Here is a 25,066-nt window from a genome sequence, read left to right on the forward strand (position 1 = left end):
TCAGGCATTCTGCAGATGGACAAAAAGTTGGCTAGACAGAAAAAATCTAATCTTTTATCCATCTGAAAGTGCTTCAAATACTGGAAAATAGTTATCCTCCCACCCTACCCCCAGTCTTAACTTCTCTAGGGCACAGGATCATTCCTCCATCATCCTGATTGCCTTCCTCTGAAAGACTTTTGGCTTGTCTATATCTTTCCTAAAATGTGGTAACTATAATAGAATAATATAATTTAGTAGTTCATACGAGTCTATTAAACGTCATTCTAAAAGGTATGCTAGTCTTCTTAATACAGTTTTGGATAGTATTGACTAGTAAGTATAGAATTGAGATTGATTTCTATTTCTGCCAAATACGACAAAATTTTGGCAAATCCCTATGCCTCAGTTTCCTGATCTGTAAAATAAGGGAATTGGTCTATGTTACTTCTAAGTTCCTTACAGCTTTAAGCTATAATTCTATGATAATGAACTTTGTATTTGTCCTTGTTAAATTCGGTTTTTATCTGCTTTACTCATTGTTGCAAAATGTTGATTACTTTAAATACTTATTCTGTCATTTCATGACAAGTTTGCATCATCTTGTAATAAGATTCATCTTCAAATTTTAGACTTTTTCAAAGTTTTGATCTGTACTGGCTTTTTTTCTCTCTAAAAATACTATTTGTCATATAGGATGGCTCACTCTCTGGGAGGGGATGCTATGGTTATCTAAGAAACAGAACATATTAATAAGAACCAATAATTAAAGCCTTTTCTGCATCTATCCAAATAATAAACATAGAGCTTAAAGACTCAGAGGAGTTGACCTGGCTTCCAAGTCCTAACTGAAATCTCATCTTATATAAAAAGCCTTTCCAGATCTCCCTTAAATTGAACGCTTTCTCTCTGCTGATTATCTGCAGTTTATCTTGTATGAATTTTGTTTGTATATGAGCACTGCATGTTATTTCCACTCCTTTCTCAATTAGACTGAGATCCCAGAGGGCATGGACTGTCTTCTGCCTTTCTTGGCACAGTGCTGGGCACATAGTGGGTGCTTAATAAGTACTTTTTTAGCTTTCCAACTTTATAGGCAAGTCACTTCATTCCCTAGACCTGTTCCCTCTTTAAAATGAGTGGATTGGACTTAAAGTGTGTAAAAATCATCCAGGTATTCCGTTTTCTTGCTTAAGTAAATATTCTTTATTCCTACAATTGCCCGGGGTTCAGACTCCATTGATGCTAAAAGCATCTTAGTCATATTTTTCACCAGGAAAGTTTGAGTCAGTCAGTACATCAGTCTGTTAACAAGCACTTGATAGGTGCCAAATACTGAGCTAAGTGTTAAAGTATCCTTTGTGCTGTCAAGGAGACAATAGAAAAATAAACCTTAGGAGATAATTAGGGCAGTCTCAGGTTGGGTCAGCAAGGCTGGACAACCAAGTTGTGTGGTTGGAGCATAAAAGGAGAAAAGTGACCCAATTAACGGGATCATTGGTTCCTGCAGGCTGAGCAGATGCTTTTTTCATTGTTCTGCTTAGAGAAGACAATTTCCCAGAGTTCTTCAGGGGACCAATAAATAACCTTCCCATAGCCCTTTGCAGGAATTCCAAGCTCTAGATCTAGAAGCAAACTCACATAGGAAATCTTGGAAAACTGAATTCACAGATGTCTAAGGCTCCTTTCGAAAGGGGGAGGGGCGGGTGGCCAGAGCTGGAACTTGGACGGGAGGGGTTTAGGCCAACTGGCAATGATCAGCCCCGAACTACCAAGGACTAAGCAACAGGGCTGGGAAGCGAAACTCTAGGGCATTCCCTCTTCCCCTCCCCCCGGCGCTAGGGGGCAGGCCTGCGGGAGTCTGAGGCCCCACGGAAGTCAGCTCCCGGATTGGTGACGTCACCACCCGCCCCCGCCTCTCAACGATCCCATAAGGCGCTGCGGCACATCGGTTCCCACCTTTTCTCTCCAGCTGCCCCCCCCCGCACCCCTTCCCCCAACGCGCGCGCCCCCCCTCCCTGATTCCTTTCCCACAGTGCACTACGCTGGCGGCGGTGGTTCCGCGCCCCCGCGCCCCCTGCTTCTGCCTCTCGCCCCAAAATGGCGGACACAATGAACAGGAGCTGCGCTGGCTTTCCCTGAGGAGCCTGTGAAAAGAAGCCTCGCGGCCCAGGCCAAGGGAGGACGACGACGCCGACGCCGAGGAAGGGAACGAGGAGGCGGACAGCGACCCAGCCTCCCCGGCTTTCCTTCGGCCTCCCCTCGCGTCGCCTCGCCCGGGGGCCCCGCCCCGGCTTCCCCCGGCCCTCGCGGCCCCCCGCCCTCCCTCCTCCCTTTCCCGCCGCCGCTTCCTCCGCCGCTCCCCGCCCCTGACCCCGCCGCGGCCTCCTCCTCGCCCGGCCCCGGCGCCATGAAGCTGACGGACATCGTGCTGCGGAGCTTCCGCGTGGCCAAGGTGTTCCGGGAGAACTCGGACAAGATCAACTGCTTCGATTTCAGCCCCAATGGCGAGACCGTCATCTCCAGCAGCGACGACGACTCCATCGTCCTGTACGACTGTCAGGAGGGCAAGTGAGTGAGCGGCCCCGCGCCCCCGGGCCCTGGCCCGGCCCTCCCCGCCGGAGCCCTCCGGCCCCGAAATCGCGTGGCAGCGGGCGTTGATCCCCCGGGACACCCTCTTGAGGCGCGGAGATGCCGAACTCCGTCCGGAACGCTGCCAGCCCCGTTCTAGTCCCGGCGCCTTCTGGCTGGCCCCGGGCTCCTAGAGAGTGTGTTGTGTAACTGGGGCCCGCGTGGCCGTCCTTCCCCCCCCCTGCCACCTTCCAATAATAACATCATAATTTGTATAGTGTATTCACGTGTTTCGCTTCATCGCTCCCTCTTTCAGGGCTTCCTAACCTTTTTTTTGTATCTGAAGAAAGCTTTTTAGTGCATAAAATAAAATGCCTGCGAATACGAATGAAAACAGTTCTTACCAAATAAAGATATCTCTCTTCCCTCCATCAAGTATTTGATAGATGAATACAACTCTCACAGGGAAAGTGACTTGCCCAAGGTCACTCCAGACAGGTACTGAAACCACTATATCTACTGCCCTGAGTTTTTTCTCTAATGAAGGAGCATTTTGATTTCATCTCTGATCCGAGTGTGGCGTCACTGACATCCTTGACATTAATGTAAATCTTTACCCCTTTTGCCCTATAAGCATTTTTTGTATATTCTTTGTACTTTTAAAACTGATTTTTTGGATCTGTTTTTGAACAAACTTCAGCCTTGACATTGAGATCACTTTTTAGTTGCCTCGGAACAAAAATCTTTACATTTGGTTTCTGCTTAAAAAAAAAAAAAGCCTAGCAAGCTGTTGATCGGAGATTGCAAAAACATGTTGATATTCTTTAAACAGTGTAAGCTTTTGGTCACATCCAGAGTGACCTTAGTTAAACTTTTGGCTGTGTTTTATAACCCCTGCCCACTCAACTTCCTCACTTCCGTTCTTACCGAATCAGCACATTCTTAATACTTCCCGTTTATAATGGTATTACTTTTTCCGTTCTCTTGGAAAGTATAACATTGTCTTTTGTGGAGAACTCTATAAATTTGTCCTTTAATGTTTGCTGTTTTGTTTTCTGGGTGTGGTGTTTTGAGTTTTTTGTTTTTGTTTTTGCTGCTTCCTCAAGTGAATTTGGCTGGTCTGTCCTAATTTTAATTTAAATACTCCATTTCGGATGCTTAATGCCAATACCAGGCTTCCACAGTTTTTGTGCCAAAAACTGATAATGAAGTTTATTATTTCCTACAAATACAATCCTGATAACATTCGTGTCTTCAACTAAATCTGTGATTCAGATTGTTTTTTTTTACTTATTTTCCTTACAGTTCCAAATTTTTCTCCTGCTTATTTTTAAAAGGTTGAAGGATTTTTTTCTCTACATTCTAGACTTATTTTACTATATTCAGTTTCTTTTGTCTCAAACTATCAGTCAAACAGCTTGGTGTTTGTTTTACAATCTAATTGAATTTGGATTGTCTGGTCAGTGTTTAATTTATGTGAGGTTTTTTTTTACTACTCCAGACTTCAATTTTTTACCATTTTATGATACAGCTCTTTAAAAAGAAGTGGCAATAATTTTATTGAAGAGGCTGCGAATGGGTTAATATTATAAAGTAGTGTGGAGAAACAAGATTAAACTTGGATAGTGGAGTAGCATTTAATAGTAGGATCATGACTACCGGGAATGGGTAGACTAAATTCTCAATGACCTATCGAAAGTTTCTTGTGGGACCACTGGTTAGTGGGTAGTCCTTTGCCCTTGTCTGTGTCCTTGAATGAACTTTTGGGTCATCCAAGCTTTTTGAGATCGGCAGACAAGTTTGAATGAAGGGATTTAGTTGTTTTCTGTGCTTGGATTATCTTTCTCTGTTGGAAGCAGTACAAAAAGGACACCTTTTAGGCTTGTTGGAAATAATCAAGTGGCCTTAATAGTCTTTTGAATGCTTATTGTTGAGTGGCTTGTCAGCTGATTTTCTGTGTATAGCATGAATTTCTTCACTTAAGACTTTGGGAAAGTATAGGATTGATACTACACTTTTATCTCTGCCCTGTTGCTTACCAGTTGTGTAATCTTGTGCAAATACCTCTTAAACTTCCCCTGTTGCAGATTTTTCACATAAAAATGAGGTTTTTGGAATAGACCATCTTTAAAAGGTAATTTCTAGATCTTAGCATCAAGCTAAAGCTTGAGGAAAAGAATTTTTTTCTTCTACATTGGGAGGATAAAAAGTTTTTTTTTCCCCCCAACATCTATATACTCTTCTATTTAGGATTTAGGAATAGAAAAATGATAAGTACCTATTGCTTAGCATTTTCCTATTCATCATTAATTTAAATTTTCCTCAGGGATTTTTGTCCTTTCACTTCAACAATTGTGTTTTATTAGGGCACTTTGTAGAGCAGGGATTCTGAACCTTTTTGTTGTCAGGACCTCTTTGCCAGTTTGTTGAAGCTTATGGACACCTCAGAATCATATTTTTAAGTGCATAAAGTAAAACACCAAGCATTATGAAGGAAACTTAAGAGAGTTATTCTTTCCATATCTCGATTTACTCATTGTGTTAGTCAGCATAAGAAATTAAATGGGAATTTTGGGTGGAGTTTTGTGGAAGCCACAGTTGACTTTCAAAGGCCAGCAGATTACAGGGAAAAAATTTAGAAACTCAGAAATACATACTTAGCTCAAATTTTACAATAAAGTACTATAAACACCTCATAAAAGAAAAAAATTCAGACCTAATCTCTGGTACAAAGAGAGGGCTAAAAAATTTTATGTGGATTTTCCACATTTCGGGCACCCTGTACCCTTAATATCCACAATATAATGTGGAAGGAATGATTATATCTTGAACTATAATTCTTAAGATATGTAAAATGTATACAGACTTCAGGTTAAGAACACCCAGGGTAGAGCACTACTGTGGTAATTTAAATTAGAAAAAAAGACTGTCAACCTGCTCTCTTGAAATTTTGTCTAGTGAGGAAACAGATCTGACATAGATAATGCTAAAACAAAATAAATTCTAAATTCTTTTGCGATAGTAAAAAGTTGTCTAATCATTGAATGATTTCACTTTCAAATAACTTTTTGTTCAAGTGGATTTTGCCCATTGTTGATACAGAATCATTACTATAGAATAGGAGGAACCTTAGAGGCCATTTTAGCCTAATTGCTAATTTAGCTCTCATTATAGATTAAGGAAAATGAGTTCCCTAGGAGGTTAAACAATTCAGTTTCTTTGGATCTCTTTCCTCTCTGCTTATCTTAAGACTTATCCTTCATAAAGCTTAAAACTTCTTATTTAATCTGCCAAGAAGATATAACTAAATGCATACCTAACCTCTCAAACCTTACATTACAATACTTTCTTAATTCATGATCTACAAATATTAAATCTGCATAATGGTTCTTCAAAGTGAGCATCATTCATAAAGACCACCTAGTTTCAGTTGTGTCTCACTGTTTTTTACCCCCATTTTGGTGTTTTCTTGGCAAAGAAACTGGCGTGGTTTTCCCTTTCCTTCTCCAGCTCATTTTACAGATGAGGAAACTGAGGCAGGCAACTATGGTTAAGTGACTCATCCAGTGTCACACTTCTAGTATGTGTTCTGAGGCCAGATTTGAATTTAAGATTGAGTTCCTGATTCCAAACCTTGTGTCCTATGCATTTAGCTACCCCATGGGAAAATGACCTGTGATTTTTTTTTTTAATCATTAGTAAAACTTTTTAAAGAAAAGAAACTGATCCTTCAGAGTAAGTGTAGCATATCAAATCTGGTAATGTTTCCTCCCTCTTGTCATCTTTGTTCTCCCTTAATAAAAACAGGAATGTAAAATATACATTAAAATGTTAACCTGTTTTCATGGGGAAAAAAAGGGATCCCTTCGCAGTCTTAGATATTGATCTCAAAAACACCTTTATTAGCAAACATAAGAAAGTCTACCATGTCTGGGTGGAAACTGAGAGTTTTAGTTATGTAGTTCCTTTTTATAGATGTTAACTGCTTATAGTCTCACTACTATATATAAACTAAATGAAGATAAAGCTGCCTATCACTCAGACTATAACTCACTTTGCCTACTGCTGCATATGATTAATTTTTATGCCTCCTTTTGTTCCCCCAATTTTTCAATGGTAGCCATTCTTGTCCCATTCTTCATGGATCCCATTTAGGGTTTTTCTTGGCAAAGATAATGGAGTGATTTGCCATTTCCTTCTCTAGCTCATGTTACAGATGAGGAACTGAGGCAAACAGGTTAAGTGACTTGCCTAGGGTCACATAACTAGTAAATATCTGAGACTGAATGTGAACACCTGTCCTCTTGAATTCAGACTTGTCACCCATATCCACTGTGCCACCTAGCTGCCCCACCCCAACTCATTTTCTAAATAACAGCTAACTTAATCAGATTGGTGGTAGGTAATAAGTCATGTTTTATATAGGTTGGAGTATTTTTGGGTACTATCAGCATTGGTGACATTTGAGGAACATGATGAAAATTAATGTCCTATTTTTTGCTATAAAGTGTAATTAATTATTAGCATGCTTTACCCCAAATTCTATGGTCATTTAAGTGTTTTGTGATTATGCTAATCTGTTAATTCTATCCCAGAACATTTTCATAAATGAGGAAAATGTGCCAGTGTCTACTTTTTGGTTATGCTTAGTAGAATCATAAGTTTAGAAATGGAAGAGAATTTAGAGGTAATCTAGTCTAGCTTTCATTTTACAGATGTGGAAACTGCCTAGAGAGTTACATAACTTGCCTAAGGTCAAGTAGTTACACAGTCAAGATTTGAACCTAATCATTTGATTTCAAATTTTATTTTCTCAGGAGTTGAGTAAAGGATTTTGATCTTTGAAAATTAAGGATGAACAACAATAATATAGGACTTGCCTACATGCTGAACATTTCCATTCATTCAACAGATTTTTTAAAATTAGACTATTATTGTAAGGACTTGTTTTCAGAGAGCTTAGTATCTTGTAAGGGAGACTTGGTGGATAAAAATAAATAATGCAAGTTCAGAGATGATCTAGTTCTTTGAGCTGTTGGGGAGGGAAAAGGGCAGAAAGAAAAGGGATAGAGAAAGTTTAGTAGAGGTAGAGTTTTGTCTGAGGTGAGTTTACTCTGCAAAATTCCTTGCCTTATTGAAATTTGGATAGCAAATAATCTCTTTATGGATGACTGTAGGGTCATAATTCTTTACCCTCTTGTGCTCATAGTGAAATGAGCTCAAATTGTTCAGTGTTCATAGTGAACACTATGTTCAAGTGTTCATAGTGAAATGAACTCAAATAGTTCATTTGAACAAGATTTTCTTTTATATTGAAAATATTAGCAAACATAGTTTTCATGTTTGTGAGATTATTCTGTATAGGTTTTGGATTGATCATTTTGAGCAGATATAAGTCATTGAGCCTCTTCCTTGTAATACCGTTTTCTAAGACTTTGTGCCTAGGGTCCTCCTTAGTGAAGGAGTTGAGGGAAAAGAATTGACCAAAAACAGTAAGTAACTTTGCTTACTTTAGAATTTTTTTTTTTTACAGTGCTTTTCAGTGAAATGAGATTGCAGCCTTAGCTATGATTTGGGCTCCAGAAGCTATCTGTGAAGTTCAGTAATTTTAACAGTTTATTATACCCTTCTACTCTATGCTAGAGTTGTGTAGTTAGAAGATTCAAGTAAAAAGTGTCTATTGAAATTGCTATAGAAATCATTCCTTGGATTTGGAAAGCCTAGCAACTAGGCTCATTTTTTAAAACTATTGTAATTGTTGGACATTTTATATGGGGGAGGGGAGAATGAATTCACTCTGAAAGGCAGATTCCATCAGGAAATGCTAACAGAATGTTTAACAAACAAAATGCCCTGCTTCTGGATTCTACTTAGTGCCCTCTTGACAGGAAAATGCCTCTTCTAGTGTGTCTGAACCAGGACATTATTTTTGAATCTCTTTTCCTCTTAAAGAAGGTAGTTTTAAGAAATAACTAGTAATCTTTCAATTTTATATGATTCTGTGTTCAGAGAATTCTTTGTATTTGGCTCTTTTTTTCCCCCCTTTGCTCCAAAAACAAAATTGTTCCAAATTCTCAAAGCAATGAAAGACATCCCCCACCCCCATTAAAGGTAGAATCCATTAAATAATTTTTTTACTTGTCATTTGACACTTTAAACAGAGATGAAAGGCCTGTCCTTAACCTAGTGCAGTGCCTATTTTCCTTTTATTCCAATTTACATAAGATTGAAGCTGTTTTCTTTTCCTTAAAAAGGATCACCAGCTAAACCTGGGTGCCTATACTTATGATACTGTTCTATAATGTTTTAAATTGATTTGTTTAGTGATAGACCTTATATAATGTTCCCTTTCTGGGGTTTCTTTATTTTTATTTCTCTAGACCAAAGAGAACACTGTACAGTAAGAAGTATGGAGTGGACCTAATCAGATACACACATGCAGCAAACACTGTAGTGTACAGTTCTAACAAAATAGATGGTAAGTAAGCTTCCTTTTTTTTTTTTAAGAGATGTTTATAAGACCATTGCTCGTTTCCTCCCCCCATGCCCATCTTTTAGAATAGTAGCTAGAATTTACATTTTAATAAGAATGTTTTGAAAACTTTGCTTTTTTTTTTATCAAAACCTCTTGAACTATTCCTGACCGAACTTGTTACCCCAGTCATATAAACTGAAACAAAACTAGAAACACATGATAGCTTTCACTTCAGAAGTTCCTTGAACTCAAAAGAATCATGTATGTGTCATAATTTGAATGGGGATGGGTAAGAGAAACGAGGAAGAAACATCTTAATAGCCTCAAGAGATGCAAATTATTTTAGATAGGGTTAGTATAAAGTTAAGGGACTATTTTTACATAGCAGGTAATAGGAAGAAAATGGTTCAAGAACAGTTTAGTTGAAATAAATTCACACATAATGGCATTTTGGTGTGTTTATAACTATCCTTAATATTTTGAAATTGTTGTCATAAAAGTGCTTTTTTTTTTACACTATTTCATTCTTGACCTAAAATTTTACCTGAATTTAATTCTTTCTTTCTAACTAGTGTTAAAGCTATAGTCATCTAGGATTAGATAGTTTATCTTCACTCATAACTAAACTTTTGAGTTTTTTTCCTATAATAGAGTGTCTAGGTCTCACTTAGTATAGGTTTTCACCATTAGAAGATGTGACTAATATTTGGTTGTAATAGATATTTTTACTTTACTAGCCATTCTTGTTAGCTTAACACAGTGATGACAAACCTATGGCACAGGTGCCAAAGATGGCACGCAAAGGAATCTCTGTGGGCATTCAGCTACCCCCTGCCCCCCAGTTCATTATTAGAAAGGCAGGAAGGACTCTGGTGGAGCTGTTCCCCTCCCCATCTCTATGCCTGATGACATTTTTTCACATCCCTGCCCAGCAGCCCAATGGGAGGGCATGGTGGGGGTAAGGGAGGGGCAGCTCACAAGTGGCAGAGCTAGAGAGGAGCAAAGGGCTTGGGCCACTCCCCTCCCCCATCTACACTTCCCTCAGGATATTCCTCACTTCACCTGTCCAGCAGCCCAATGGGAGTACTTTCTCCTTTCCTGTTGGGGGTAAGGGGCCAGGCCAGATGCACCCAGCACTCTGTGGGGGGCACTCAGGTGGGAGGGGCAGGCATAGCACTTGTGGGGTGGGGGAGGGGCCACACACTATCTCTAAAAGGTTTGCCATCACTACTTAGGGCATGTGCTCCACTGCATTATTGAACAAGAATTGTTTAAATAAATATTTTAATAATACGTATATATCTGCCTTATTTTGAGAGTGGGTGGGTGAGTATGTCATTTTTAGGAGATTTTTCTGTAAAGTATCTTTAAGCTTCTGTATAAAAGTAGTTTTCTAAGTAAATAGTGTAGGTAGTGTAATTAAGAAAGAATAATTAGGATTCATTTCACAAGGAATATGTTTAAATGCAATCTAAAAAGAGAAGTTTTTCTTCTTGGACTTTTTTCTCCTGATTTGAAACTCCTTATATGTAGTGAGGAGACATGTATATAAAGCTTCTCATCTAGGCTTTGAGTAAAAGAAGATACTTTGCTGGTTTGTACTGTAAGGATGCTGCCTTTCTTGTAACCCTAATTCCCCCCTTCCCCGTTCTTCATGAAGAGCTCCAGCCTCGACCCTGTTTCCTTCTGCCTGATTCCAGGCTGAGGTAGTAGTTTGTACAGTTTGAGGGTCTATGATACCACCCGGTACAGGAGATAACTGTACAGGCCACTGCCTTGCCAGGGACAGAGCGCTGCCACCAACAATGGTTTGTAGCAGAGCATGGGGACAGTCTTCCTGCCTTCCTCTGTGAAACCAGGTAACTCTTTCTAACAGAAAAGGGATCTAATGATTCTTTGCGGGTAGGTAAAAGTACTGAAAATATTGCTAGTCCTTAAATTCATTGTAGTTACTAAACCAAGGTTCTAACATAGATCGTAGGCCTAGCTGTTTATCACATATGTTAGTAGTAATTAGCATTATGAAGCGGTTTCTGAAATATTTAGAAAAATAAGGAAATTATAATGTGAAAACACTTTAAAGTTGTCATTTCCCTGATAGTTCGTCATTAGATACTCTGTTAAAAATAACTTCGTGTTCCATTCTATTGGGTACTTTTTTCCAGCGTCTTTCCTCTTTGAATTCAAGTGTCTTTTCCAAACTGGTACTGTGCATTGATACCGTTTTCTACAACCACTTTCATTAGTTGTTCCTTGGTATTACTCTTTACCTAAAGGTCTCTTATGATTTGACAGTCTTCCTCCTAGCATTTCACCCCTTAGTTGTTTTTCAAATGAAGAGGACCTGTTGTCAAAAGATGTACTTATTTTCTCACAAACATTTCTAAGAGTAATTCTTTTTATTTGTCACAGTCTAATGAATTCCTAAATATTGATTAATATTAAATATCTTTTGAGAAAGTAAGAACAGACTGGAGTTGATTCAAGACCTTTTTGAATTCAGAAGCTTATATGGTTTTATGGCTAGTAGCAGTAGGGGCAGGTAGGTAGCTCAGTGAAAAGAGTGTCAGGCCTGGAGTCAGGAGGACTTGGGTTCAAATCTGGCCTGAGATATTTCCTACCTGTGTGACCCTGGGCAAGTTAGCCCCGGTTGTTTGCCTTTAGTAGCAGCTAAGATACTTAGTAAGGGTTTTTTAATAGGAGTGAAAATTTGTACTTTATTAGATTTACTTTTGACAATTGATGAAACATAGTTTGATTTACATATCGTAACAGACTGTCATCCACATAAGTTTAACAGCCTGTCTGGAAGCAAACTAAAAAACAAACTGTCAGTCTACTTGTTAGATGGTATTGGGGAAAGAATACCAAGAGTCAGATATCCATGGTCCTAATTCAGATTCTGCCACAGACTTTCTTGGTGTCTTTGGATCAACTTCCATCACTTTCTCTAATAGGAAAGGTTTGGATGTAGTTAATCTCTTTACGGTCCTTTTCATTTGATATTCTAAGATACCTTGTATGTATCCAATGCTATCAACAGTTCTATTTGCCAAGAATTTTTAAAATAAATTCAGTCAAGTTGCTTTTCTTGCCTACTGTCTGTATAACCTAGCATTTCAGAAGTTTTATCTGACATTTTTATGTTCCTTCTTCTGATAAAGATGGACAAATGCTGCTCCCTCACTTTGCACCTATTGCACCTATGGGTGCAGATCATGCATATATAGTCAGTCTGGGTGAATTTTTTGGCTAGTTTGGCTGACTCAATTTCCTCTCCTTTTCTTTGACAAAGAACAAAATCTTTGAGAGAGAAGGTGATGTTTATGGATAAAGTCTGGAAACAAGATGCCAATTTTAAAAAGTAGATCTTATAATTAATTCATTTTTCTCTTTTTCAAATGAAATTATAAAGAAAGTACCCAATAACTTCTTAGCTGACTGAGGCTATTGCTTTGGTACTTTGTGTGCTTTCAGATACAATCCGCTACCTGTCCTTGCACGATAACAAATACATCCGGTATTTCCCAGGACACAACAAGAGGTAAGACCCAAAAGGAATGGGTGAGATTCATGTAGGTCTCTTAGGTTATCAGAGTTAGGGAAAAGGAGTTTTTAAAAAATCACTTATTCCCTGTGTACTTTCTGTTTCCTCACTGGTCTTCTGCATTTGGCAGCATTGTCTGGAGTACTGAGGATATGTAATGCATAATAGATATGGCAAATGATCTGAGCAGGAAGAGGAGGCTCTTATCTGGTGGCTATTTTTTCCTTCTCTGTGTGCATGTATATACTTTTTTATTTAAAAATCTCAAAGCAAGTAGGACTTTCTCTGATTGGCAGAACTTGGGTATCTCTCCGTGTATTGCTAATACAGATAAATAATAAAAGCTAGCCTTAATTTAGTTCTTTAAGTTGTGCATAACACTGTACAAATACTGTCAGTTTGAACCTCACAATAATTTTGTCAGGTAACTTAATTTTATTCCCCTTTTTTAGATGGGGAAACTTAAGGCTGAGAGATGTAAACATGTATATTCCTAAATTATGTGGCATTATTTTTAAAAGTTTACTTCTCATAGCTTTTAATTCTATCTTTATATATGTAAAGATAGTTCTTAATTATAAATACTAAGAAGAGCTAGTATTGTTATCATCTTTTGTTCTGTTTATATTTGTCTTGGAGCAGGCGGATAGATTTACTCAGACAATGATTTAGAGCTTGTTAACATTTACTTTTCCTTTTTTTCCCCCATGAATTGGATTTGTTGTGGACATTTTTCAGGGTGGTAGCCTTGTCCATGTCACCAATAGATGATACTTTTATCTCTGGGTCCCTGGATAAAACCATCCGACTCTGGGATCTTCGGTCTCCTAACTGCCAGGTAAGTCATAAGAATTGACAGGTCCCAACAGTGTTGTAAATCAGGACTTTCATGAAATATTGTAGGTTTTAGTAGTTTACTTTGAAACTTATCCTTGAGTTAGAAAGCCATATGGCTTTATTTCTCTTAAATTTCCGTATTTCCAAATCTTAAGCAACATTTATATTTCTTGTTATATTAGTTGATGTTGGTATGGTAGAAATATCTCTTCTCTGAGTTAATGTGGTAGGTATCTGCTACCAAATATATATGTACCTCAATGCAGAAATTATAGAGGTACCCTAAACTAAGTTTTATTATTATGCTTTAGCATAAGTTCAGGTCTCAGACAACCTGAACAATTATTAGGATTCTCATCAGGCTTCTTAGAAGCAAAATTAGGTCAGAGTGACAGAAAGGTCATTCTTTTACATATTGCAATCTTATTCATTCCTCTTAGACCATCTAAATTAGAGAGAAGCTAGATCCACAATCCCATATTTCTTTCATTGTCTTAAAAATTGAGCACATTTAGAGTCCTGATCTCCTATATCCCCTAAAAAAACAACTTCATCAAATAAGCTCTAGGTAAAGTAAGTCAGGTTGTTAAGATTAAACTACACTAAAAGGGTTCACAAAGAGACTGATTAGGAGGATTTGCATGTCTCCCAGGAGTTAGGAATTGTTGAGATTCTTCCTCTTGACTTCTTATCTAAGGAATGTTTATAGCTCTATGTAAATTTTTACATCTTGAGACAGATGAGGTTAATGTAAAGACTCGGATTTTTAGCTTAACCAAAATTTGTGGGAGGAATGGTGGCCAGTCCTGAGAAAATAAAGTTGTTTCTGATTCCATTTTGTAATAAATTCTATTCTACATCACCCCCAATATATGAGAATTGCTTAGGCCATGTTTCTTTGTCTCTTGAGTTAAATTCAGAAGTTCAGTTTCCCTCTCTGAGCCAAATTGTCCCTAAATCACCTTAATTCAGAGAAATAATTTGTCTCTACCCATCTTGCTGCCTGTGTACAATTTTTTTTTTAACCTTAATTTTTTTCTTAGTAACAGTTCTAAGAAAGAAGGGCAAGGGCTGGGCAAACAGGGTTGAAGACTTTCCCAGGATCACACAGCTAGGAAATATCTGAGGTCAAATTTCAGGTCCTTCAGACTCTAGACCTGTGGCTCTGTCCCCTGTGTTACATAGCTGCTTCCCCATGTACAATGAAGGAAGAATCTGGCTTACAAGCCATGTCAAGATGAAAGTGGACAACAAGAAATCTGTTATTTCTGCAAAGCTGACTGTTCTTCAAGAAAGTCTGGGTTGCTACCCGTGCAGATGAATACTACCAGTGAACTTTCCCATAGCAACAGGATGGAAGGGAAGGCTGTTGCCTGAATTCCTGATCATATTTTCTGTCATCTATGATATCTCAGACTTTGTAACCAATCATTGTTATATGTTTTCTGTTCTTTGTTTCTTGTGTATTTGACAAAACTATAAAAAGTGTAGTAAGCCCTACTTCATGGTCTTTTGACTGAGGATTTGAGAAACCCCTTTTATTGCAAATTGCTAACCTTAACAATAAATTGAATGTGTTCAGCACTTTGTGCCACAGTTAACCTTAATTTCATTTGTGCTACACTCCTAAACAATAAAAGCAAATAAAAAATTCCTATAAAATGGTAACCTCATTTTGAGGTTCCTAGATGATTACCATTAGAACTGGCAGCAAAGAAGAGAATCTGAATCCAGTATGGTATGCACAATAAAGTATAATCAGTGCTTGTTGTCTTAATTGGGATTTCCTGGAACTTTGGAGAAATAGCCTGTTTATGTTCAACTTTAGATGTATTTGGTAGCCAGCATAAACTCTTTAAGTATAAGAGAATATACTTATGTCAAACATCAAGGGTGTGATTCTCCTCTATCCTCCTCCCTCCCAAATGTCAGGTTGTCAAGAGGTAAATATTATTCAAGATAAATGGCCTGTGCCCCATGGGCCTGTGAGCAAAATAGCTGTGGATTCTTAAAATGTCGTCTTCTCATAGGGCCTAATGCATCTCCAAGGAAAACCAGTTTGTTCTTTTGATCCAGAAGGGTTAATTTTTGCTGCTGGAGTCAATTCTGAAATGGTTAAACTTTATGACCTTCGTTCTTTTGATAAGGTAAACGGTTGATTTTTTTTTTCCCACTCTATCCCAATGTTTCCTACATTTAGGATGGGGTTTGGCACTAGTAGAGGAGGATAGCAGAATTTAGTTGTGTAAAGGTGATATTTTAAAGTAGTGAATAGACTCATTTTAATATCTATACCTTCCATTGCAATTGAATTTTTCTTGGTTTGAGTTACCATCAAGTAACTGTTATATGGAGTTTGTATAGCTTTCCAAAATTTGAATTTAACTCTTGTCTTAAGTTATCTTGTTTATGTTGGGCAAGAGGGAGATATAGATTATTCTCTTGTGCTGTACTTCTAAAACCCAGGTTTTTTGTATCATAATATCTGTAAAAAAGGACTTAAGTTTATATTAGCTCAGAGGAAAGTGCTTTGTAAACTGTAAAGAACTATATAAATGTGAGTTAATGTTTTTAGCTAAAAAATTGTGGCATTAAGGTTTCATTATCAAAAGTAATTACGATGTTCCAGTGTTACCTTGTGAATCTATTTTTTTTTCCCATCTGAAGGGGCCATTTGCTACCTTCAAAATGCAGTATGATAGGAACTGTGAGTGGACAGGTTTAAAGTTCAGCAATGATGGCAAACTCATCCTTATATCTACTAATGGCAGTTTCATCCGTCTGATTGATGCATTTAAGGGCGCAGTAATGCATACATTTGGGGTAAGTTTCTAGTCTTGAAATTGCAAACGGTTTATTCTTTAGGCTATTGTCTCATTAAGATAAATGAAATGGTTGCTTTCTGTTTAGCTGGTTTATGGCTAGTAAGTTGGGGAGTGGGGTTAATCATGTTTATGTGTGAAATTGGAGTATTAGAAGTCTACTTTTTGTTTTGTTAACACTTTCATCTAATGCCTATAAAACACAATAAAGAATAGTGAAGGTAGACTATGACCTTTATAAAAATACTAAGATATTGGAGGTGGGGATCAAGAGAAAGTTATGATTAAACTTTCCTGGATGGTAGGTAGAATTAGAGCTGTCAGCTATTGGCAGGTTTATTTTTTTTTTTAATCTATAATGAGAACAGTTCTTTTGTCCTTTTGGTTTTAGGGGTATAATAACAGTAAAGCTGTCACATTGGAGGCCTCCTTCACTCCAGATTCTCAGTTTATCATGATTGGTAAGATGTTTTCCAACCTTTTTATAACTTTGACTTAAAGGACTTTGAGTTCTTAATTCCTCTAGTTGTCTGGCATTAATTATTAAAGTAATATTAATAATCACTTATGGAAATGTTTTATGTGCTGATGAGATCATAAATGAATTATTATGGTTAGATCTGGGTACCAGAATTTTAGCAAGGACCATGATACAGATATATGGATTAATTGAAGTAACTTGGGGTATTTAGCCTAGAAAAGACTTTCTAGGGATGGGGTATGCTAATTATCTTTAGGCCTGTTAAGGGCTTTCTGGTACTTTGAGATTGTTTTTATTCTATATCAAAGGAGAATGAATATTGATGGGTGGGAGCTGCAAAGAGGCATATTTAAACTTTTATTGTAAGGAAGAATTTCCTAACAAGAGTTATCCAGAAATTGAATGGACTGCTCTAGGGGCAGGACTTCACCAGAGGTCTTAGAAGGAAGCCTAGATTATTACATTTCAGATAGATTTGTTTTAGAGAAGATTCTTATTTAGGTGTGCACTGGAGTACAGTGGGGGATCCTAATGTGCCATCTGTGAATTTGGTTTTAATATTATGACAACTATATTTTCAGTATTAAATTTATTTTATTTCATGCATTTAAAAACATTAATTTAAGAAGGGCTCCCAAGGCTTTACCAGATGTCAAAAAGGATTCATATAGCACAAAGATGGTTCAGAACTCCTGGTCTATGGAATATCTTAAGGTTTTAAACCTGTGACAGAGAAGGGTAGGTAATGCCCTCAAAAAAGAAAGGACATTTAGGAGAGATTCAAAATGTAGGGTAATGGTGGAGAAAATCATTACTGTTTTGGAAATAATTAACTTTGCAACACTGTTGAGATAACCAGGTGGAAATGACCACCAGTATGCAGTTGATTTTGTGGGCCTAGAACTCTCATAAAAATTTTTTCTCTACCTCCTTATTATTCTAGTCATGTTATCTGGATAGAAGTTTTTTTTTTTGAAACCCTTATCTTCCTTCTTAAAATTAATACTATATATTGGTTCTAAGGCAGAAGAATGGTAAGGGCTAGGCAGTGGGGGTTTGATAAGGTTAAAGAGATGTTAGGGTTATGACCCAGTGAGAAAAGAACAGTGAATAAATGTTGGTCTGACCCAGAGAGAAAGCAGCCACGAATAATTTTCATAGAGATGCCTCTGTGTTCTGCTGAAGGCCACAGCAAAGCTGTTTATGTAAGCAGCAGGGGATATCTGGGAATGAATTATTGCCCCTGGGATTGTTTGGGTTTGTAGAGGAGCCCTAGAAATGTTTTGGTTAATGCTTTTACATAAACAATATTCTGTGGGAAAGAAAACACCTACTAAATATGATGTAATGCTTAGCACTCTATTCTCCATTAAAATCATTCTCATATTTATAACATGGAGTTTATGTATAACCCCCCTGCCTTTTACTTTTTTTCTCAGTTTCAGAACCCAAACATCAACAGGGCTTAAGTGACTTGCCCAGGAACACAGTTAGGAAATGCCTGAGGTCAGATTTGAACCTAGGACTTCCCATCTCTAGCCCTGGCTCTCAATCTGAGCTACCCAGCTGCCCTTAGAAGATTATTTTTTTTTTTTAATCAAAAACTTAATCCTTGCTGAAGTTGGTGCCAGTGCTATATCTACAAACACTGTGAAGTTGTGGGAAGTGCCACTAACTGATCTCAACCATTTGCTTGGCATTAATGAGAAGTAGTTTGGATGTTCATGGTTGAATATAGAATCCAAGAACAGTATGTCCCCAAAGTTCTGGTGTTCTTTATGCTATTAAATAGACTTAAGACTTTGGGGATGCTCTGCAAGTATTATATTTTTATTCTGTTTTGCTGTTGCATGAGGGTATATTGGTTATGGATTTTATCAGTGCAAATAAGTCCATTAAGCCAAATTTCCTAGCTAGGTAGAATGTGATATCATTAGATTTTAGAACTAGTATTGGATTGTACACTTAAGTAACATTTTCAAGCAAGGTAAAGTAAGTATTCAACATAAGGTGTATCATTCCAATCAGTAAAGTAGGTAAGAAAGGTAATATATGCTATACTCCCTTTCAGATGGGATCTTTTAGTTGTTTCTAGTAATTGAATATCCCTCCTCATAGAGACTGAACATGCCAGAAACTCAATGAGGCACTCCTTTCTCAATTGCTTTTTTTTTCCTTTTTCAGCAGGATATTAGAATGAGGCTTTTGACCAGGCTTTCTGAAGACTTTGTGTTTCCCCCTTTTTATGTATCTTGAATTTAATGCAGTTGTTTTTATTCCTCATCTCTAGGCTCAGATGACGGTAAAATTCATGTCTGGAATGGAGAAAGTGGCATAAAGGTGGCTGTGTTGGATGGGAAACATACTGGTCCCATAACCTGTTTGCAATTCAATCCCAAATTCATGACCTTTGCCAGTGCATGTTCTAACATGGTAAGTGTAATGAAATGCATAGCCTTAGGTAATATCCAAACAGGATTTCTGCCGAGTCCTAAGAGTTGGGCTTCTACAAAGATATTGGCCCTGGATTAGGATTCATTGCTTTATTTTGTTTTACTCCCCATGGTTCCCTTCTCCATGCTTTTCAGCTCACGACCAACCATGGTAATGTACACGTTATTCATTCTGTGTGTATAATTTATAGTTTCACATTAAGCCAATTCAAGCTATCAAGGAGTTGGGTAAAGTGTTACTATGTCTCTTCCTGGCTTCCTTGTATTACCTGTGGACTGGCTCCTGAAACTTTATCTTTTAGAGTCCTCTCCTTTCTTGCTTATATATATCTCTAGTCCAAGATTGAGTTCTTTCTCTCTGCTCTCATAATGCCTAGAAGCCTCCAACAGCTGACCTTCAGTGAATGTCATGGAAAATCCTTCTCCCAAGCAACATTAGGATAGAATAGATGCCCTATTCATATATCTACCTATAAACTGAATTAGGGAGGGAGTGGGGTCAGTGCATAGATTTTTACTACAGAATTTACCTCACGATAGTCCCCTCTTTTTTTTTTTTTAAATCTATCTATTTATTTATTCTTTTGTTTTCATTTATTTGTTTATTTGTTTAACCTTACCTTCTATCTTAGAATCAATACTGTGTGTTGGTTCCAAGGCAGAAGAGTGGTAAGGGCTAGGCAATGGGGGTTAAGTAACTTGCCCAGGGTCACAGCTGGGAAGTGTCTGAGGCCAAATTTGAACCTAGGACCTCCCATCTCTAGGTTTGGCTCTCAATCCACTGAGCTACCCAGCTGTCCCTTAGTTCCCTCTTTCTTGCCAAAGCTTCCTGTCATATCAATACTATTGGAACCTCCGCTGATCCAACCTTTTCTCTTTACAAAAGAGGAAGCAAAAGTTGACTTCTTCCAGAGAGTTTAGTGACAAAGGGAAGATTAGAATTCTGGTTCTCTTGACTTAAAATTAAATTCTTTCTACTCTACCACAGTTTGTCATCTCAACGTCAGAGTTGTCATGTTCCCTCACCTTACAAATCTAATCAGTTACCAAATCTTTTCAGTTCTACCTTTCATAGCATCCCTCAGTATATCCCTCACCCATACAGTTAGCACCTTAGTTCAAAGACCATCATCACCTCTCACCTAGATTGTTGCAACAGCCTCCTGATTTTTCTCTCCTTTCCTCAAGATTTTTCACCACTCCTATCCAACCTTCCATACTGCTGATAAAATGCTTTTCCCTAACTCCATTGGTTTCCTATTGCTTCCAGGATCAAATATGAACAACTCTTGTTTAGTTTTCAAAGCTTTGACCCCCAACATGTCTTTCTGGTCATAGTAAATATCACTCACCCTCTTTGATCCTTCCTCTGTTCCTCACAAACTCCAGGTTCCACCTCTTATCTTTGTCCCTTTGTACTTTCCATGGTCCATACCTGAAATGCACTTGTATATTTGCCTCATAGAGTCCCTGGTTTTTTTGTGATATAATTTAAGCAATACCTTTTTTGATTTCCTTTCCCTCTCTCCCTTCTTCACAGTGCTCTGCCATCCAATCTATGTTATATTTAACTACTTGGTATATATTTGCATATGTACTCTTTATAAGCTCCTGGTGAGTGGTGGTTGTTTCATTATTTGGATTTTCTCCCTATGTAGCTCAGTGGTTGGCACATAGGAAGATACTTAATAATTACTGATGATGAGTGAAGACAGGATCGCAGAGTCAATGTGTTTGACATCTATTCCCATCTTTTCCCCTGCCCAAATGGTTTTCAATCCTGATTCTTTCACTTAATATTTATATGTCCGTACAGAAGACCCTTTCCCTCCTTGGGTCTATATAAATGTCTTTTTCCTTACCCCCCCAAAATGTTAGAATGTTAGTATTGTTAGGGACCTCTTTTTATAAAAGAGGAAACAAGCTGAAGATTCACATTTGGCCATGTCCCTCATGCTTTGGAGGTATGCAGAAGCCTTTGGTATTAAACATAGAAAAACCTGTATCATTCATCCTGCTTTGCTCTGATCTGAAATATTTTCTTCTCCTTCCAGGCATTCTGGCTGCCCACCATTGATGACTGATCATTTATCAACAGTGTCTGCACATTGAAGGTCAGCCAGTAAGAGGAGAAAAGGGACTGAGTATTGGGATTATGTTGTTCTCCTGAAGCATCCTTCTACCCAGCCCTTTTTGTGGACATTGCTATACATCATTTTAAAAAAGTCTCCTTTGCTGCGTTCCTTCAAAAAGGACACTTGGTGCTGCAGACCTGAAGTTGGATCCAGATTTTCTACCTGTGGCCTGTATCAAGCTCCTCCTGAGGGGTGAGCTGTGTCAGGCTCATGGGCATCAGTGTGGACCCTTGGCATAGCCTCCTCTTTTGAATGTATAGGGAGCCTATAAAATCTTGACTCCACATATTTTCTTTCCTGCACCCTGTCCCCATAAATGCATGGAAATCTAGTTCTGGTTTTGAGGTACTAGTGCAGTTTCCCCTTTTCCCTCTGCATGTGTCATGATTGAATTTTCCCAGTATTGTTGTGGCTTTATTCCATAGCCATCATGTTTCTTCTGTGCCAAAAGTTTAAAAATAGTCATTTCAGATGTCTTAGGTACAGAGGGAAGGACAGAGCTATGTAAGGTCTTGGTTTGCAAGGAACTCTGCAGACTGTTAGGATGAGGGTGCCAGGTATGGACTTAGTTGTGTGGCTAACTCAACCTGGCTCAGTCTGTTTCTCACTTATGGGGAGTGTAGAGAGAGGCCGGAGAGTCTTGAAAGAGGTGACAGGTCAAGTGCCTCCAGCAGTCAAGGAGGCTTACCTCCTTAGCAGACAGGGGGCCAGCCCTGTGTAAGCAAATGGCAGCTGAGCTGGGATGCAGCTAGGTTGTCTCTGTCCAATGATCTTTTCTGTGTACATATTTATGAGGTGGGGTGGGGGTGGGAGCCTATTTTTTTACTTTAGAAATCAATAACTATTTCATGTGGGCCAGTATTGTGGAATGAGTCCAAATTGTTTACACTGAAGCTTTCTTTCCTCTACCCCCCACCCCACCCCAAATCCTGTAAATAACCCGCAGATAGTCCTACCCCTTTCTCCAGCACCCAAACCCACAAAGCTGATTCTGGGCTTGTATTTTTGTTAGTGTCTAACCTTTTTATATGACTTTTTTCTTATTTTACATTTCAGTTCTATGTGTGCACCTTTATTTTAAAACAAAAAACTACACATTGTTAACATCAGGCTTTAGTACAATAGCCTTATAATCTCTTGTTCTCACCTGATTCTTGGTGTTGTTGATTCTTTAAGCTAGGCCATAGGAGAAATGCTTTTTCCTTCAAGATGATGAACAGCCTGTTTTTCTGCCTGGGAGTGTTGCCACAAGTGTTAGAAAGTTTTCCCTTTTTTCCTTTTTCCGTTTCTTGGAGGACAAACACAGTTACTGCCTAGCCTGGAGGCCATTGATTGGCTTCCTCAGGTGATTGCTGGCAAGCTCTACTCTGTATTTTCCAAGCTTTTATAGTGGAAAACTCTCCAGTATTAGTCCCTGTTGTACTCTAGCCCATTCTGTCTTTGCGCATGTGGTGTGAACAAAAGTCACTCTGCATGATAATGTCTCAGAAATTGTGATTCCCAAACTAGTGGTTTCAGTTTGTAAATAGCCTCTGTGCTAATTATATTGTGCACACTTATGCTCTTTATCTGTGTTCTTTGCATTCCTTTTGGGGTAAATAAGAGAAAATTATGTTCCTCCTGTGTTGAGGGTAGAAGTCAGTATGTAGTGGGAAGGCCCGATAGAAGAGGCACATTTCAACTGGGGTGCATACATATGCCTCCTATATATTGTACCAGAGGGTCCGGGTTGACTGTTTAAAAGGTAAATGCACTGGGTTCTTATTGCCTCTGAGCCACCATCAGGTTTGAGTAGGAAATCAAGGGGTAAGATGAACAGTTGTGGAGTTATATTTAGTCTTGTTTTTTTAACAAGACAAGGTTCCTCTATTACTTCATGTACCTTCCACAAGAGTGACTCTCTAGGTGTATAGTTCTTTTCCCTTGTCTCAGTGTTAGAACAGAATGAGTATACAAGAAACTCCTGATGGAAAGGTACAATATCAAGATAACTGTTTGGGTCATGATGATGGTGCCTGTTTGCTTTGGGGATGAAGAAAGCAGTTCATGGTAAAGGTGTTTGGAAGGGACTGAGTAGTACTGGGGAAGTCACTGGGTGCTTATGGGATGAGGCATAGGCCAGGGGCAGCAAGAGGCTGTGAGTTCTGTGCCTTATTCCAAAAGCCAGGGGGTGGGCAGGGGGGGAGTGTAGCTGAAAGGATTCTCATCAACTTGGGATGGAAATTAGGCCTACCAACCAAATAAACTACCTTTCTTTTTAAAGGTCAAATCTTCTACTGAAATGTATTTGTTAATATTATCGGGGATATATTTTTGTGGTCACTGTAAGGCCCAGCTTGTTGCACCCACCAGGATACCTACAAGTTGCTCCAGGCACCCCATTCCCCTTATTCTTCTATTCAAATCTCTTATGAACCTAAAAACCCTTTTTTATGGCCTTTGACCCATCCCTAACAAGTACTGTGGGTGTACTAAATCTGCCTTCTCCAAAGTGACAGAGCTGATAGATAAACCTGTGGGCATAATTACTCAGCCTGGGGGAATTTAGGACATATATGGAAAGATGAGTCTTCTGGTAATTTGCATTTCAGTGGCACTTTGAGCCTTGACACTTCCTGTGAGGCAAGGAAGACTAGAAGGCCAAAGCTGAGTAAAGGGACAAGTTGGGCAAAGGCAGATTACTTTGGGCTTTGGGTGGTCAGGATATATGGATGATCACCAGGAGGGAGACCATTGTGATGATTGGTTGGAACACATTACTGGCTACCTGGCACCTAGAGTATAGTGGCAAAGGAAATGACCGGAGAAGTTAAACACAGATAGGAATTCTGGTGAATTGAACATCTACATCAATTTTACCTTATAAAGTTTAGTGGGCAGCTATGTGGTGATTGAGAACCAGACCTAGAGACAGGAGGCTCTAGGTTCAAATCCAGCCTCAGACACTTCCTAGCTGTGTGACCCTGAGCAAGTCTCTTAACCCCGATTGCCTAGCCCTTACCACTCTTCAGCCTTGGAACCAATACACAGTATTGAAGGTAAGGATTAAAAAAAAAAATTAGCAAAATCAGCCAATCCTTCCATCTTACAGAACATGCAATATGCCATGCACCTAGGTCTAATGTGATTTTTCAACTTTTCACCAAGGCCTTGTTGGGTCATGTATTTAATTGAAATATTTTAAGATCTGATATAACTTTCCCCACCACCACAAAGGGATCAGGCAGGATACCAGCTTTCCTTAATGACAGCATTATCAAGTATTAATGGGTACATTAGTGAACTGCTGTTCTTTGAATCCTTGTCTGCTTAACTTTTTGCCTCTTTTTCCAGCTATCACTTTTAGTATAGATCCTTTTACTTTATAGGGTTGCCTTTAGCAACTCCAAATCTAGGACCAAGTAGACAAAAAATACCCTGATAGAATTGTTTACAAATTTCCCCAATAGGATCTCTTCTATGAGCAAAATGAATCAGCTTTTTGTGCATAGCATTTGGATGTCTCAAGAGGTCAGCTTCCTTCTAGATCTCTTAATGACTCCTGTTCTAGCTCTGTTGTAGGAGCAAAGGTTTGGGGGTGGGGGAACTATTTACTTGTAAAACAATTATCTAAAAGGGCTCTTACATTCCAACATTTTATAATCCCTGTGAGGTTTTTAGGTAAAAATTGTGGTGCATATACAAGGTAAGAAAGCAGTCACCCCCATTTCTATAGCAACACACCCTGTGATAAGGCTTAGAAGACTTATAAAACCGGAAATACAAA

The 25,066-nt window shown here is 38.5% G+C and overlaps 1 protein-coding gene and 1 non-coding gene across 2 annotated transcripts; both read left to right on the forward strand.

Moving 5' to 3' along the window:
* The first annotated feature begins 1,871 nt into the window (after nucleotides 1-1,871).
* Nucleotides 1,872-22,866, forward strand: WDR82 (WD repeat domain 82). Its single transcript, XM_001380321.5, has 9 exons — nucleotides 1,872-2,550; nucleotides 8,931-9,028; nucleotides 12,503-12,569; nucleotides 13,311-13,410; nucleotides 15,440-15,556; nucleotides 16,077-16,232; nucleotides 16,623-16,692; nucleotides 19,003-19,145; nucleotides 21,220-22,866. Exons 1-9 carry the CDS (start codon nucleotides 2,390-2,392, stop codon nucleotides 21,247-21,249), a joined length of 942 nt encoding a protein of 313 aa, XP_001380358.1. The 5' UTR covers nucleotides 1,872-2,389; the 3' UTR covers nucleotides 21,250-22,866.
* MIRLET7G (microRNA let-7g) lies at nucleotides 10,724-10,806 on the forward strand. The gene has a single exon (NR_032207.1). It is a non-coding gene; the product is annotated as a microRNA let-7g (primary transcript).
* Nucleotides 22,867-25,066: the final 2,200 nt, after the last annotated feature.

Source organism: Monodelphis domestica, chromosome 7, assembly GCF_027887165.1.
Source record: "Monodelphis domestica isolate mMonDom1 chromosome 7, mMonDom1.pri, whole genome shotgun sequence".
Taxonomy (NCBI): domain Eukaryota; kingdom Metazoa; phylum Chordata; class Mammalia; order Didelphimorphia; family Didelphidae; genus Monodelphis; species Monodelphis domestica.